Source organism: Dreissena polymorpha, chromosome 3, assembly GCF_020536995.1.
Source record: "Dreissena polymorpha isolate Duluth1 chromosome 3, UMN_Dpol_1.0, whole genome shotgun sequence".
Lineage (NCBI taxonomy): Eukaryota > Metazoa > Mollusca > Bivalvia > Myida > Dreissenidae > Dreissena > Dreissena polymorpha.
The window spans coordinates 15,389,071-15,407,573 of NC_068357.1; the positions used below are offsets into that span (position 1 = coordinate 15,389,071).

General features: G+C 35.1%; 1 protein-coding gene across 5 annotated transcripts in view; it reads left to right on the plus strand.

Annotated features, from left to right (window-relative positions):
* The window catches only part of LOC127873054 (1-phosphatidylinositol 4,5-bisphosphate phosphodiesterase beta-1-like), a 167,791-nt gene that overhangs the window by 113,039 nt on the left and 36,249 nt on the right, over positions 1-18,503 (plus strand). For 2 of the 5 annotated variants that reach the window (XM_052416618.1, XM_052416623.1), the window contains 9 exons: positions 4,376-4,427; positions 6,016-6,170; positions 7,947-8,111; positions 10,117-10,216; positions 12,466-12,570; positions 13,314-13,438; positions 14,548-14,665; positions 16,270-16,365; positions 17,389-17,421. In XM_052416618.1, the coding sequence (XP_052272578.1) occupies positions 4,376-4,427; positions 6,016-6,170; positions 7,947-8,111; positions 10,117-10,216; positions 12,466-12,570; positions 13,314-13,438; positions 14,548-14,665; positions 16,270-16,365; positions 17,389-17,421 (949 nt within the window). Of the gene's footprint in view, positions 1-2,406; positions 2,480-4,375; positions 4,428-6,015; positions 6,171-7,946; positions 8,112-10,116; positions 10,217-12,465; positions 12,571-13,313; positions 13,439-14,547; positions 14,666-16,269; positions 16,366-17,388; positions 17,422-18,503 lie in introns of all 5 variants that reach the window. The other 3 variants (XM_052416621.1, XM_052416622.1, XM_052416624.1) reach the window with 3 other exon arrangements.

The window sequence follows — 18,503 nt, forward strand, 5'->3', positions numbered from 1 at the left end:
TGAAAAGAGAAAAAATGAATACAAACAAATGCATTTCCAGTTTATATAACTAAATTGGCCAAGTTGTATAGGTGTTATTTTGTGTTTGGGTTTAAACTGATATTTCGTTTACATCAACAAAGTAGTGTAATTTGCACTCTGTATGTTTTTTTTCTCAATAGATTTTGCATGTTTGTGTTCAATAGATTTGCATGCATGTTTGACATATGTGCATGTTATTTATTCTTTTGATGGTAATTGAACCCGATGCAATGGTTTGAAAAGTTTTATGCACTGAACACCAGATTGGAACTCTTCTGTTTATGAGTGAAGCCTTTCTAATGTCTAACCTTCCTATGTTTGTGTGATAGGAAATTTCATTGTGTTATCAATGGATTGTTCATATTTGTTTTACATTTTGGTTGGGCAAAATTTAGGATTTTAAATGTCTGTGAAATTCAACAATATTCAATTGATCTGATCATATCATTGATACAAAAAAGCAGAACGTTCCACAACAAGTTAGTTTGATTCACATTGATGTTACAGATTATTAAGTGTGTAATACAGTAGTGAAATTACTGTAATGTTTCAGATAAATAGAGTTTTTATTATACTTTTGCAAACATTGTTTGAAATCGGTTCAACTACGATATATATGTTAATGTAAAATATTTATGTAAAATATTGTGGCATGTTATATTGTTCAATTGGTAATCTTATATGGTAGCAAATACTGGATTCAAGTTTTTTAATTTCATTGTTTGTGTTTACCATGATGACATGTTGGTACCTGCTTCTTGATTGGGCTGAAATCATTTTCAGTATTTATAAATGCACATTATTTTTTTATATATTTATAATTACTTTGTGCATTTTATATTTTGAATTATAGTTCTGATAAATAATTCACCACTTATGATAATTTATCTTTGGTTTATTACTAGTAAAAACCTGTCAGTTCAAGAGACAGCTATAACCCTGCCAAGGTTCTTTGACCTTGAAGTGGTGACCTTGGCCTTGAGTCAGCGTGGTTGACTCCTGACCTCTAAACATCTTCTAAATGACATTACCTTTCCATGAAAATCCTTTTACAAATGAAGAAGATACAAAGCATGTTAGAAAAATATGAAAGCTAAACTATTGACCTTTCATGCCTTCTGCAAATGGCTAAATGACCCTAACAGTGTAAACACATTTCATGAAAACCCTCCAAGAGTTTAGGAAATATTGAGTGGACATGACAATGGAGGCTGAAACATTTGACATAAAAGTATGATTTTGACATTGAATTGACTCAAGCCTTGTTCATTTATATTATCTTTAAACTATAATTTAGTCTCATGAAAATCCTTTAATAGGTATAGGAAATATGAATTAGACACACAAATAAAGGCTCTAACTGTGAATCTTGAATTCTGAACTTGACCTTCAGATAGCTTGAATGACTCTTGCCTTCTGCATTTCAACTTAATGAAATGAATATAAAATGGATATATAAGCCAAGTTTCATGAAAATCCTTAATAAAATATTTGAGGTATGGAGTGGCCACAGCAATGGAGGCCCACATTTTTCACCTTGAAGTTTGACCTTGACCTGCACATTGTCTGAATGAACTGAGAACTTTAGCAAAGTGTCATGAAAAGCCTTCAAATTGTATTGGATATAATTAGCAGAGACAACAGTTGAAGGTCAAACCTTGACTTGGAAGTATGACCTTGAACTTAAGTTACCATATCTGACTAGTGCCTTTCTGCAGATTGTCACAATACCTTAATGTATATATATATATATATATATATATATTATATGAAGTAAATTTCATGAAAATCCATCAACAAGGAGATATGCAAGGAGATATGGAGTGGATATAAAAGTGTTACAGACTGACTGATGGACTGACAGATAGATGGTTGGACAGACGGACAAAAGGCATTCCTAAAATCTACCCCCTTCAATGTGATGGGGGATTAAAATTTATTCTGTCTAATGCTGCTTTCCATCTTAAAAGACTTGCTATTTCTGCATTATTGTTAATGTATTTTATGATCCTTGAGTGCGTTGAGAATGGTGCTCAATGCGCAAATATAGTGACTAACTAACAGCTTATGTACTAACCCCAGCTAATTTTAATATCTGCATGTAATTGTTAATCATCTGTCATATGTTTTGGACTAAAAACCATTACATATTTTATATTTCAATTAACATTTATTAACTACGCTTCAAAAAAATAATAAACAATTGACCAGTCATTACAATGGAAGTAAATCATGCATGTATGTAGTGCATCTTTCACATTAACAACTCCATGTAATGTTATATTCTTTTATCAACTACTTGGTATTGATGATTACCAATCATCAGTATTAAATGAGTGGAAATTTACCTGAGAATCTGAGAAATTCTTTAACTGCTGTTGTAAGGTACAACAAAACAAGAATGAGTCGAATATATCCAAGAGCTACAAGATTTAATTCATCAAACTTTATGCCACAGGTAAACATGTTTGATGTCAAGTGTGAATTCCTTGTCCAAACAGGACACATTTTGTACTTGTATTGCAGCGGGGCATCATTATCTCGATCTTGAATGGTCATTCATTAAGTCCTTGATAATTCATTTTAATTAAAAGAATGTTCTGGTAATTTTAATTGTTTATTTGAAATAATTTTTGATATAGAAATTTCTGAGTCCTGGATAATACCGTTATTACTCTAAGTTTTCGGACACTTAAAAATAATTTAAAAAAATTGGTGTCCGAAAATTTAGATATGAAAAATATTCAAAAATTACGAGTGTCCGAAAATTTAGAGACATACATATTATGGTTGTTTGTCAATTATGATAATGAAATAAAACAAATTATATATGTGCAATAATTTTATTGTGTTGTACTATCCTTTCCCTGCTTTAAATAAAGTACAACTTCACTTACTGTAAACGTATAGAAATTCGTCGGTATGAAATTTCGTGGTTTAATTAAAAAAATCAACAAATTCGATGACACGTAATTTCGTGGATTTCAAATTTTTTGGGAATACTGACCGTCATAATAATTAAACTTTTATTAAAACAACCAGAGTAATAACGAAGCATAATCTGCTAATCTGTGTTGACAGCAAGACTTGGGGTTAAGTCACTGAAGCATGAAAGTGTTGCCAAATGCCAATAATTGTCGAAAAGATCGATAAAGCGGCACACATATGGGTCCCTGCTCGCTAATTGCCATCAATGTTGTTTTGACAATATGTGCAATTCTAAGCACAATCGGTCTCTTAGTAGTAACAATTAAGTAATAAGGTCCGCAAAATACACGTGTGAAAACCGTTATATCTCTTTTAACCTTAATTGGCACTAATTAACATATGTGATAAATCTGCAAACTGTTAATTTGACGACGTCAAGTTAAAAAGTATTATTACCCTGACACTATCAAGAAAACAACATATTGTATTAACTAGCATATCTCAATTAAAGAATGTCTCTTTCAAAATGGTTGAAAACGGAAACAGTTCAGACACGTTCCCCTACTATAGCAGGATTGCCCGACCTTGCAAAGGCTCAGTCTATAACTGAAGCATTATTGACACAGGTCGCTAAAGATTCAGTGGAAGAAAACATTTTCAATTCGGAAATATTTTAATTAATCAAGAAATTGTGTAATGTGACCTACTGAAGTAAAGTAATTATTACAAAAAACAAATATCTCGGATAACCAAAAACAAAAGAAAATGTCGGAAATGACATTTGGAAATTACCGATTTCGGCTAAAAAAAATGTATAAATAATCGTTGGTATTTGAATTCTCGGTTCAGTGGACCAACGAAATCCACGAAAATTCGTACCACACGAAATTTAATGGTTTTTCAGTATTTGCAATCTCTTACCTGTCATGTTACCGGGTATATAAAAACGTTTAAAAAAACGTCATAAAAATCAAACCATACTGCTTCCTGAATACGATATCATTTAAAATGCTGTTTGGTGAAACCTTTGTTTATTTTACAGGTATACATGGTAATCTACCGTATAACGCAATTATAATGGTCCATAGCCCTCAGGGCATTCTATGCCAGGTTTTATTATGTTAATCCGGTTGTAAAACTTCAGGATCGAAGGGTCCCAGATAAGCGAAAACAGGGCAGAAATTTAGTAAACTAGGGCTGTAAAATATACTGTCCAAAAATGTGCAGTCATTAATAATGAACGAAAATCCGTATGTCCGAAAATATAGTCATAAAAAATAATTATTTTTTCTTAAAAAGTGAGTGTCAAAACACTTTTTCAGTAGTACAAAATACATCTTGCAGTTCATACTTACATGTGCTTTAGTTATAGTTTGTTTTAAACTGTATCACTGACCTTAAATGTGTTCATGTTTCTGATTTGCAGATATTTTGGAATGCTGGTTGCCAACTTGTTGCCTTGAACTTCCAAACACTAGGTTTGTTGCCTTCTTGTTCAACTTTTACAAAACATGGAATCTTTATTGAAAAAATATTTTCATTCAATGAATAGTTTGAGCTGCACTACTTACCCATTGGTTGAAATTGGCTTTTGCTGCCGTTAAGGTTTGTGTGCAACAACTCTTTATCTCTGTTAATACTACAGGTGTTGAAATGAAACTTCACACATTTGTGTGGGGTTTTCATGTTGTATGTGGCCTGCAGAATTTTTGCAGAATTATGTTTCTTACATAACATGTATGCTACTACAAACTTCACATACATCTTTGGGTTCTTTATAATAGGTAAATAACAGATTATGTAAATTATTTTATCACATTGGAACAATAATAAACAATAGCTATGGATAGTTCATGTGTCTGCTCATCAACATGAAACGCTATAAATATGCTGTGTATACTATGTAGAGGTGCAAGAAGTTATTTGTTAGTTAACAAAATTCCTTGCAAAGTTATGTGCCCTTGAACTTAGGCGATTTTTAGATACTTACATTATTGAACATATAGCTTTACAGGAGTGTTGTTTATTATACCCCCACAAACAAAGTTTAGGGGGGTATATAGGAGTGAGCTTGTCTGTCGGTCTGTCGGTCCGTATGAAGTGTCCGCTCTCTATTTCAAGTTGTTTTAATCCGATCTTCACCAAACTTGGTCAGTTGTTGCATCCAGATGACGTCTAGGTCAAGTTCAAATATGGGTCATGCTCGGTGAGAAACTAGGTCACAGGTCATTTAGCGCGTTTTAAACATTGCGCATGGTGTCTGCTCTCTTATTTAAGTAGTGTTCATCCGAGCTTCACCAAACTTGGTCAGAAGTTGTATCTAGATGATGGATAGGCCAAGTTTGAACATGGGCCATGCTGGGTCAAAAACAAGGTCACGGGGTCACTGAGTGCGTTTTTAACATTAAGCATGGTGTCTGCTGTTTGTTTGTTAAGACAACATGCAAAATATTCTGTGTCAATGCAGCATGTGGGTGTATTTGTCAAGTCTGTGACAAAGCTCTAGTTTATTATGTAGAATTTTAAGATATTATTTTTGTTTGTCACACTTTGTGTTAGAGAGTAGTATGCCCTTGGACTTAGACATTTGAGTCAATAAATCAAATTAAAGCTTTTAGTCTATATGTGGGATCAATGTGAAGTATCGAATGAAAAAAAATTGAGATTGATTGTACAAATACTTACCTTTTGCACCTGCTCAAAATACGTTATTGTGACAGTATTAATATCTAGAATCACTGTTCTAGTAAGTTTTAAATGAATTCTGTTTCTATTGCTATGTTTAAATATGCTTCATTTTTCTATCCATGCAGATTGTCCATTTATAAATTATTGAATATGAAACGTTGTCTCAATAAAACAACTGCAAAATATATTAATAATTTATTTCTAAATTTAAGTATCAATAAAACAATTTTTATAAATATATATTTGCAAATTTCAGTGTAAATGTTAAAGAAATGCATATTTGTATAAGCTTCTTTCTACTGTAGATGTGAACTACAGTAATAATGCAAATAATATACATTTTTCATAGTATTATAATGTAAACCTGCAATTTTCCAGATCTGGCAATGCAACTGAACCTGGGAATATTTGAGTACAACTGCAGGTCTGGCTACATTCTGAAACCTGACTTCATGCGACGTTTTGACAAGCACTTTGACCCCTTTGCAGAGTCTGTCGTAGACGGTATTGTTGCAGGCACTGTGTCTGTAAAGGTACAGTATTTGTGAAACAGTTCAAGCACTTATGAAACAGTAAAGCAACTCATCAAATACTTCAAGTACTTGTCAAACTGTACAAGAACTTTTCAAGCAGTACAAGCAGTTGTTAAACAGTACAAGCTATTGTCTAATAGTACAAGTTTTTGTCTAACAGTACATGCACTTGATAAACAGTACAAACGCTAATAAAACAGTACTAACAATTGTCAAACAGTACAAGCACTTGTCTAACAGTACAAACACTTGTCTAACAGTACAAGCACTTGTCAAACAGTACAAGCACTTGTCTAACAGTACAAACACTTGTCTAACAGTACAAGCACTTGTCTAACAGTACAAACACTTGTCTAACAGTACAAGCACTTGTCAAACAGTACAAACACTTGTCTAACAGTACAAGCACTTGTCTAACAATACAAGCACTTGTCAAACAGTACAAGCACTTGTCTAACAGTACAAGCACTTATCAAACAGTACAAGCACTTGTCTAACAGTACAAGCACTTGTCTAACAATACAAGCACTTGTCAAACAGTACAAGCACTTATCAAACAGTACAAGCACTTGTCTAACAGTACAAGCACTTGTCTAACAGTACAAGCACTTGTCTAACAGTACAAGCACGTGTCAAACAGTACAAGCACTTGTCTAACAGTACAAGCACTTGTCTAACAATACAAGCACTTGTCTAACAATACAAGCACTTGTCTAACAATACAAGCACTTGTCTAACAATACAAGCACTTTTCAAACAGTACAAACACTTGTAAAATGGTACATGCACTTGTTTAACAGTACAAACACTAATAAAACAGTACTAACTCTTGTAAAACAGTACAAACACTTATCAAACAGTACAAGCACTTGTCTAACAGTACAAGCACTTGTCTAACAGTACAAACACATGTCTAATGGTACAAGCACTTGTCTAACGGTACAAGCACTTGTCTAATTGTACAAGCACTTGTCTAACGGTACAAGCACTTGTCTAATGGTACAAGCACTTGTCTAACGGTACAAGCACTTGTCTAATGGTACAAGCACTTGTCTAACGGTACAAGCACTTGTCTAATTGTACAAGCACTTGTCTAATGGTACAAGCACTTGTCTAATGGACATGCACTTGTCTTATGGTACATGCACTTGTCTAACGGTACAAGATCTAATCAGACAGTACAAGCACTTATCAGACAGTACAAGCATCTCCACACATTTTAGACTGAAGTAGAAAATTTTGTTAAAGGCACTGTATCATTCTAAGTAGGGGCACACATACAAGAAAAAATACAGCTGTGATCTAGACTTTTTCGTATGAAAACTCATATCAGAATTAATAGAGCAAATAATCTTACAGACTACTATTTGTTTGTTATTTGGTTTCTGTGTATAAATTGTTAATATACCTGCAGTATCTGGTCTGTTTATCAAAGCAGTAATATTAACCCTTTCCCCCATAAGAAGCGAAGTGAAAATGGCTTTTGCAACCAGCATAAAACCAGAACAGCCTGCGAGTAACTCGCAGTCTGTTCAGGTTTTATGCTGTTTGCTGCTCATCAGTATCTTAGGGTTTGAAATGAAGCCTTTAAAACTTGAATCTAGTATGAAAGGCCTTTAATCAAATTTAACTTTTTAAGGCACCACAAATGTGTCAAAATACGTATCTAAGTGGTAAAGGATTAATCACCACAGGCTTATCATGGACACTTCTCGCACATGCATTAAGCCCTGGTTTCCCAGAACTCTTCTCATACAATTGCTGTCTGTTCTATAGGTCATCTCTGGCCAGTTTCTGTCCGACAAAAGAGTGAGCACATACGTTGAGGTAGACATGTTTGGGTTGCCAACAGATACACACAGGAAGAAGTTCAGGTCAAGAACTGTGCAAAACAATGGTATCAATCCAGTCTATGATGAACCACCATTTGTGTTTAAAAAGGTATAGTAGATTTGTATTATTATTGCTATATGTGGTGTTTTGTATAATTACTGAGAATTATGCGTAGCCAAAGCCTATCATTTTGTTTCTAGTGTTTATTGCTTTCACCAGAAATCAAAATTTATTGTGATTGTTTTTTCAAGTGCAAACAATTTTTTAAATACTAAACAAATTCCAATTTCATTTATTGTTATTGTGTGTGAAGACAAAACTATCTTTAGTATTGACTTACATGTATATATTTAGAATTTTTTTACAGGAATTATGATAACATAATATTAGTTACACGGCTTCTTTATGACCTCGCATGGTTTGAATCAGGATAAGTAGATTAAATTTTAGTGATAGCCTGTATCACACTATGCAGGGACTTAAATAAGAAGCCATGTAATGATTTTAACGTACACAAGTAAGCTATAATGTATGAAAGGAAGTCACCTTGTTAACTTGCGTGACATCATTTAATGTTACTGACCTTATATTGAACAAGAAATATCTTTAAAAAAGATATACGGCGTTGATTGTGGTCGATGTTTATGAACGATCAAAAGTTATCTCTATGAGATAAAAAGCAGCGGAGGCCTTTTTTCTGCGCAGTTCTTAGCTACATCACAAGCAAATCAATTACGGGGTGTTGCGCCAGATTTCGTGGCTTATTTTGCTTTATGTGATATTATTACTCAGATATCTATATTTACAGAATAGAAAAACACAAGAAACATGAAAATAAACGAGTGCATATAGGTCAGCCGGCAATACTCGAATCTTATTTAATTGAATAATTATAGTATAGTGAATTATTGTGCTCATGCTTAATAAACTGGTCTAAATGGATAAATATTTCTAATTAATTTTATCAAAATTTCTCCTTATCATGCAAATGTTGAAAACATATTAAAAATCGATGATTGACATACCACAATAATATCGCCGAATATCTTTATTTAGTATCTTTTTGATCAAAACAGACTTCAAGTGCACAAAGTTTACGAGACAGCGTTTATATAAAGATTTCTGCAACTGACCGCAAACTGACCTTGATACCTTGCGGATTGGAATGCAATGCATTAAAGTTAGGTAACAATTCTGCTGCTGAAACGACGGCTTGTTTACGCCAACTGTACACAACCAAGGCAACAGCTGTGCCTAAAATATTGATATATCGACAAAGCGACTAAACGAACTATTTACTCCATCAGACAAAAATAGCATAGATTCCAATTTTTTCCTCCAATGAAAAGATCGCAACCCCTTCTGCGAACTCCGGTGATGAACTGTATATAAACTCTGACTATCACACAATGGCCGCGAATTGACCCGAAACCTCGCGGGTTGAAATGCAATGCAAGTAAGTACTTAATATGAGAATATAGCCTTTAGTATAAACGCTTTTGTGCTGGTAATTCTCTGAAAATAAAAGGTGAACGCACAAACTGTATTTATGTCGAAAATTGATTGTAAAACTGTTCTATCTATTGAGCCTTTTCATTAGAGATAAAATTGTTTCATGCAGTAAAACAGTGTTACAAAGACACGGATATGTTTCCAATGTTCTGGTGTTATACTCAAATCAGCCAATGGAATAAATGAAGTGTATTCATTCGTACCTAGCCGCGGAAAATTTTATTTGAATATTATTGGACACTTACAAAGGTCAAGTCAGGGTGAAAAGCTGGCTTAATACAGCTTACGCCGAAAAATACATTGTCAGCATGTGACCTGGCTTAGAAAATAAAAGGTGAGTATCTCATATCAGGTAAGATGGATAAGAATACTATTTATGGACTGAAGTTAGTACAAAAATATTAGTGTAGCCGAAATGTACATATTGCCGTGGCTCTGGTAAAACAGGACTTTCTTCAAATTGAAAAAATCATTAAAGTGGAAAGAGTTTTCCTTGATTAGCCTGTGCGGACTGCACAGGCTTATCTTGGACATCACTTAACACTAAAGAATTAAGTCTTGTTTTCTAAGATCAAAGCTCAAATTTGTGGCTATGTTACAGGTTGTTTTACCCAATCTGGCTGTGATTCGTATTGGCGTATACGAGGAGACAGGGAAGATGATTGGCCACCGAGTGTTGTACGTCCAGGCACTCCGACCAGGTAATGAGCTCAGCCTCGTTCTGGGAAAACTGGGCTTAATGCATGTGTGTAGTGTCATCCCAGATTGGCCTGTGCAGTCCACAGAGGCTAATCAGGAAATACACTTTTGACCTTTACTGGGTTTTTGTTAACAACAGACTTCCTTGAAATGAAAAAATTCCATTTAAGCGGAAAATTTTGTCCCTGATAAGCCTGTGAGGACTGCACAGGTTACTCTGGGATGACACTCTAAGCACATGCATTAAGCCCAGTTTTCCCTGAACAAGGCTTAGGCTTATCAGATGATCTACAGTGCAGCAGCACCATATTACACATTCTAACATCTTTCTTGTACACTTTGTGTGACCAACAGTTTACACCCAACCAAAAATTTACTGAAAAAATATTAATGCTATATTAGTACCATATTAACCTGGTGAAATCATTACTTTTATTCTCAATAATAAATATTCACTAATATAACAATGCATATGATGTCGCATAATGGCTTAAACATTTATTTGCCTGCTTCAAGTGTTTTTGTCAATACTTGACAACCTTAAAGATCTGAGCACATCAAAGATGGCCATTAATTAAGTCCTTCAAAGACAAAAAAGTTTGCTGGACATTTGAAATGTACCAATAATTTTTATTGCCCCTGTTTGTACCCATTTTTCCAAGGTTCTGATCATTATTTGCCCTTTGCAATGTACCGATATTTGCCTTATTTTGATAGAGTTTTAATACACGTATTTGCATTTACAACAATTTTTGCAGGATTCAAATATTTGTATCTTTACCCATTTAACAGTTTTCCGCTTAGTAGCAATGTGAAAAAGGCTATATCCAAATAGCATAAAACCAAAACAAACTGCGAGTAACTCTCTGTCTCTTCTGGTTTTAAGCTCTTTGCTGCTCATCAGTGTGTTAGGGTTGGAAATGGAGTCCTGGAAAACTTGAATCTAGTACCGTAAAAACGCAGTCATAAGTCGAGATTTTTTACCTCCAAAATTTGATTAAAAGTATGGTATCGACTTATGAGGTCGACCATAAAAATAATAATGAAATTTGACAAAGATTGATCCCCGCGGCAATCGTAGTTGTTGTTGTTGTATACCAAAAAACTTGTTGATTTACAACACATGAAATGTTGTCTTTTAATTGATACTTACCAAATAATATAACCACAGTTTGCAACATTTCCATTGTTTTTATTTACATAATTTAATCCAAAGTTTTCATGTAAGCAGGTGTTTTTTATAACTGAACGCCTAAACAAAAGATCAGGTCATTTTTAAAGTCGAGCGATAATTGGCAACCTGTGTGAATTGACAGATTGACGTCATCAAAGGAAAGCCGCTTCCTGTCAAGAAGCCATAAAGCATCACCCTTCTCGCCGATAAAATAAGATTCCTTTTATTTGTGAAGCGACATGTTTAACCAATCACGAGTTTGTTATTCACTGGTAATCATCCAATTATGTTTAAGCACGTGCATTGCTCCGCTTTTTTAACTGTTATGTAGAACAAAGTTGGAGTTAGCAGTCTTTTGGTTATGTCAATCATTGTTATAAAAAGGTGTTTAACCGAGGAAGTTATCATTGCTTTGATAGTCAGATTAAAAGTGCAAAGATTTGATTACAGTGATCACAGTGTGTCATTAAATTAAAAGTTTGTGGATTATTACTAGCGTGGACAAGTGCAAACATTATAATAATAATTTATTAATCTGACTAACACATTTGATTTTTGAAAATGCTTGGAAAACGCAAACGCCATGCGTATGACAATGCGTTTAAAATACGCGTGATATAATTTGCAGAGCAATCAAATAATAATAGTGCAGCTGAACGCGAGTTTGGTGTTTCGTATGTCGTTATTGTGTAAATTACGATGTACATGTATATACGTCTTGGTTTCCTATGTTGTTGATTTTGTTTTTATGTAGTTCGTAATGATTTGCTTGTCTATATTTTTATCTATTATTTTCGATTTCCTAAAGTACATAATACACGGGTCCACTATGTCTGCATCACACTTGGCTATAATGACGTCATGGTCTATGTATAGAATAAAAACTTCCCGTACATTTAAAATGGCGTCTGTTTATGAAATTCGTGGACGGACAATTTCTGACTCGACTTATGACTTGGACATATTCAAAATCTCCGATTTTCGTATCATTTTTTACCCCCCGACTTATGAGCGGGCAGACTTATGACTGGGTTTTTACGGTAAGCAAGGTGTAAAATATCATTTGATTTTCTGCAGGGTACCGGCACATCAGTCTCCGTAATGAGTGCAACCAGCCACTAGTGTTGCCAAGTCTTTTTGTGCACATATCTGTGAAGGACTACGTCATGGACATGCATGCAGGTAATGGGCATCGACAAAGCCTGGCATATGAGCCTTGTTCTGAGAAAACAGGGCATAATGCATGTGCGTAAAGTGTCATCCCAGATTAGCCTGTGCAGTATGCAGGCTAATCAGGGACAACACTTTCCGCCTAAACTTGATTTTCAGTAATGAGGGACTTCCTTGAAACTAAAAATATTTAAAAAACGGAAAGAGTCGTCCCTTATTAGCCTGTGCGGACTGCACAGGCTAATCTGGGACGACACTTTACGCACATGCATTATGCCCAGTTTTCTTAGAAAGCAACTCATTTTAGTATGTGGATATTACATATGGCGAATGCTGAGTCTGGTCTGGATCTACGCCCATATGGTACAAGACCCATTATTTTGCATGACACCGGTAAAATTACATTTGAATTAAATTTTCTTCAATTTTTCGTTTTGCTGGTATAGAATTTTGCCTCAAAATCTTCATTAGTTTTGTAGCCAATTAAATATTTAGGCAACATCGACAAAACATTTTGCAAGAAATGCAGGTTATCAGATAGCAACATAAATTAGGAGCCAGTCTTCAACTTTCCAATTCGGCATTCAATGTAAAATATTAATAATAAAGACAATAATTATATATAAATAAAAGTAGCCTGTAAATGTTTGGGCTACTGGTAACCAAAGCATTGCTCACATTAAGTTAAAAATATTACTTTGTGGCATTATGAATTAGATGGCAGCAATTGCAATATGAATGTGCGTGTTTTTCAGAATTTGCGGAGGCGCTGGCTGATCCACTTAAGCACCTGAGCAAAATGAGCAAGCACAAGAAACAGCTTGAAGTCTTCTTCCCTGATGATGATGATAAGGTTGATAAGGTTGACGTTGGAGAAAAGGTAAAGTACCCACTGAAATTGCAGCTAACTGTGAATTTGTTTTGAGGGACAATTTGATTTGATTAATGAGTTGGAAAGGGAAAAATAGCAATTTTAGTTTAAGTCTTATGCAAATGAGCTGTGCTGTGGCAAACCAGGGCTTATCGCATGTGCGTAAAGTTTTGTTCACAGTGATTTTTTTCCTCCTTTGGACGGGTCCGGTAAACAGACCAGTTCCCAAGGACCTAGGGACCTGTTCCCAAAATGAACCGAACCCATCCCAATTGCCGAAAAAAAAGAAGAAAAAATCCCAATCAAAATCGAGAAAACAATCCCTGAAAACGCCAACTTGACGTATTTTGAGACCCTTTTAACTTGCGGCCGATTTGACTTCTCAATCAGTGACAGGTTTAAACATTTAACGTTACATTTGTACATTAAATACGTGTATGTTATTGCGAAAGATAAACCATTCTGAGTTTTCTTACGCTTCCACCATGAGTAACATAGTAAGTATTACAGAAAGAAATTAAAGCCTAGTGAAGTCAAAAGCAAATCGTTCAGCGAATTTGGCTTAGTAAAAAGTTTGGCCTAATCATGCAGTCTGCACAGACAAACAAAACAGACTCGGACAAGGCACACTTAGTGCTCTGATAAGGTTTTGCTGGCTATGCAGCCTGGGGGTGTCTGGACTCTCATCAGCCCAGAAAAACGCCATTCTTGATATATTTAAAGCAAATAAAAACAGAGAACTCTGTCTGTAACAATCTGTGTTCCAATAGCATGTTGTTGTTTGTGCAAGACTGTGAGCAAAAGTTTATGTTGCTTTCCTGTGTCATTTAAAGCTGACAAAAGTTAAACAAAGTCATTAAAATACCATTCTTCAATTGGTACAATTTACAACTTGATTTTTCCCAATTGGAAGATTTCGCAACTCGTTTTTTTCCCAATTTGGTGATTTCACAACGTGAAAAATTCCCAATGGCATGGGTATACCGGACCCGTTCCCAATTGGGTGAAAAAAATCACTGTTCCTGATAAGCATTTTCAAACTTTACAGGATAATTTGGGACTCTTGCAGCACATGCATTAAGCCCCATTTTAGCAGAGTGTGACTTATTTGTTTTCAGCAGGATGATGGGGCAGAGAAACGTCAAGGAAAGCTTAGCGATGTTACACGACCATCGGAGCCTAGTTTCTCTCCAATGACAAAAAATGGTCGCAATGGAAGCCTGCCAAATATAAATGGTAAGAATGCTCTTAATTTGGTGTGAGAAATAGTATTGAGCTGTTTTGAAGTGAAGGGAATTTGTGAATGATTTCCTTCAAATGAAATGAAACCAGCTACTTGATACAAACCTTAGTTCAGTTGAAACTTATTTAGTTGAGCTAGGTTGTATGCCAAGCCTAAGAGACTAAGGGACATTTTTGAGACCATTTCCTAGGAAGAACCAGTTCTCTGTGAAAAGTTCTTGGAAGAAGCTAACTGGGGATCGCACCAGGGTTCTTTCGGTTACAAAGCAGGCAACGTATAATATTGATACCTCTGCTTTTAGGTATAAAGTTTTAATTATATGGTTACATGAAACTTTTATGTATCTGCTTATTAATATTGTTATACTCGAGTTTCCAAATAGGCAGAAGTTGTAATAAACTTACAAACAAGAATGTATTCAAACTATTACAAATATGTGCAGTGTACAAAACGTTAAGGAGACACATTATGTAAGTTGTTTATAACTGTAAGTTTTTCAGTAATAATAGCGATAGGGTTTAAACATCTGACACACGGTCTCCACATACATTCACGGTAAATAATTAAAAGAATGTTATAAAAGTTAACAAAACCCGTGTTACTTAACCCTGTACCACATAGATGCGTATTTTGACGCATTTGTAGTCCCTTATAAAGTTAAATTAATGAAAGACCTTTTTTACTAGATTCAAATTTTAAAGGCTCCATTTCAAACCCTTAGATACTAGTGAGCAGCAAACAGTATAAAACCTTAACAGACTGCGAGTTTCTCACTGTCTGTTCTGGTTTTATGCTGTTTTGCACATAGCCACTTTTAATTTGCTTCTGAGTGGAAAAGGGTTTATGTGCTCAATATTTGTAAAATTGGATTATTACTATGAAAGTGAAGTTATGAAGTCACAGTGTTAATTACTTTGAAAATGATTTCTTAACTTTCCGCAAAAAGTTACGTCTTCTCCATATCCTCTGACTCCTATTTTGACTTAGTGTTAAATGGAGTCGTGTTCTGAGAACACTGGGCATAATGCATGTGAGTAAAGTGTCGTCCCAGATTAGCTTGTGCAGTCTGCACAGGCTAATCAGGGACGACACTTTCCGCTTTTATGACATTTTTTGTTTAAATGAAGTCTGTTCTTAGCAAAAATCCAATTGAGGCGGAAAGAGTCGTCCCTGAATGCAATCTGGGATGACACTTTATGCACATGCATTATGCCCAGTTTTCTCAGAACGCAACACAATGGAAATATGCCTGAACAGGGTCAGTGAACAAGTTTATGGGTATTACTGTCCATAATTCTGGGCACTTACCGCAAAACCTCTCCTGTCATGTGACTAGCCAAATTTGTTTTTTTTACAATAATGACTAAGAAATGGGTGGATATATGTTGTCATTTACCAAACATCATAACAATAAAACAAAATTAGGCTTTATTTAGAAAAATAATAAATATGTAAAAATGGATTTATATTGATGAGACACATCTTGCTTCAACATTAAATTTAAACTCTCATGGTAAATTTCAGGAAAGTAATTTTACAGAATTCGTCAATATCCACTGCAACTTCAACTCTGACAGTTCAATGCTTCTATGTTCAGGTGCACCTGAGCCAATTCTGAGACGGACTCCTTCAAACCCACACTCCACCCTGACCAAGAAAGACAGCACTTTCTCCAATAACTCGGACGGTTCAGGTACCAGTCTTCTTAAATAGTACTTGCATTTGGATAAGCTGAGTAATAAAGAAACTTGATTTGCACATTGCTGAATTATTAAAGTCAATTCAGTTTTTGTTTGTTTTGGTATCAGGTTTGTTTGGTGCAAGCAATTTGCTCTTTTTGTCGGGATTCATGCATGATTGTTTTCTGTTTAGTTGAATTATTTTAATAGACAAGCATACTGGGGGATTGTTTTCAAGGTGAAGGTCACTGAACTAAAAACATAATAATAAAAAAGTGTGCTGAAGGAACAAAGGTCACAACATGGTTTTTTATGGGTCATGAATGTTGTGTTACGGTCAACAGCAACATTCAACCTTTTTTTACGTTTTTTTAACGATATGCCCAATATAGTAAGATATTAAATAAAAACGCAAGTGTGTAATACAACCTCTGTCTGGAAAGTTTTATACATCAGTTAAACATGCAGCAAGGAATGGAGTTTATTGAAGTTTATGTAAAGTATTCCTCACTTTTATATAGGAAAGCAAATACTTTCAGCTGCTAATGCATGAAACTATTTACAGTTTGGCCTTCAAAAATTGTCTAGTAACTGGTAGTTCATGATTATGCAATGTATCCTTCTGTTATCATTAAAATAATTGTTGGAATTTCTGCTTGCATTTTACCCCGTATGCGAGTATGCTGTGTTTGTGAAACTTGCCTTTACTGTGATAGTTTACATATTGAGCAAAATTCTGGGAAAACTGGGCTACATCCATGTGCATAAAGTGTCATCCCAGATATGCCTGTACAGCCTGCACAGGCTTATCAGGGATGACACTTTCCTCTTGTATGATTTTTTTTCGTTTAAAGGAAGCCTTGAGAGAAAATCCTGTTCAGGCGGATGGAATCGTCCCTAATTAGCCTGTGCTGATTGCTCAGGCTAATCAGAGACAACACTTTACGCACATGCATTAAGCCCAGTTTAAAAAAAAAGGGCTCATTTGTCTGTTGTTCTTGTATTTTATTGTTTCTTTGTTGTTCCTATCCATACAGGGTGCATGAACTCCCTTAGAACTAGATTCAGTGGTAAGAATGGACAAAATGCTAACCATAGACTAGCAGCAACCAGTTTGTAGGCCAGGGGCTAGAGGTCACAAGGCTTCTTAAGAATCAACTGAGCACATTTCTTGAGTCAGTCATATGACTCGTGTTCTGAGATCACTGGGCATAATGCATGTGCCTAAAGTGTCGTCCCAGATTAGCCTGTGCAGTTCGCACAGGCTAATCAGGGATGACACTTTCCGCCCAAATTGGATTTTTGCTAAGAAGAGACTTCATTTAAACGAAAAATGTCATAAAAGCGGAAAGTATTGTCCCTGATTAGCCTGTGCAGACTGCACAGGCTAATCTGGGAGGACACTTTACGCATATGCATTATGTCCAGTTTTTTCAGAACGCGACTCATAGTGTCTATGTGTTGCCAAGACTTGTATGGTCTAAGTGTAATCTGTGTTTGTGTGTGGTGAGGGTGGGGTAGGGGTGGGGGGGGGGGGCTACTGTGACAATCTCTTATTGTTATCTCAAATTTTCAAAGAAGAGGCATGCTATTCTTCTTGCCACTTATGCCACTGTTTGTGTCATGTAAACATTTGATGCATCTTTTATCCGAAATATTTAACTTGTTAAATTAATACATTAAACTCAAGATAAAAGAAGCCTTGTGAACCAACCCAGAACATAAAAAGTTTCACTAACACCTTTGCAACTTTGTATTCCACCTTTCAATTGAGTAAACTAATGTGGCATGCAAAAACTGGCACTGTTTTGCCCACTATCTCACAGGCTGTCTTTACTCTTAACTCTTTCAGTGCTGGAACCGAAATTTGAAGGCCTTTGCAAACAGTTTGGATCCAGAAGAGACGCCACAGAACGTGGTGTCTCATCAGGATCCAAACTGTTTGCTCTTTTGATAGTATTCTTTAAAAAAATAATGAAGAAAATGCTAATTTTAGAAATTCAGCATACGACATTTTAGCAGACGACAAATTTCCCAGCATGCAAAGGGTTAATGCATGTGTATATACAATCTTGGCTTGCATAATAAAGCAATATATTATTATTTTAAAGAGAATTGTTAACTAATCTGTACAGTCCCATTTTTACAGAAA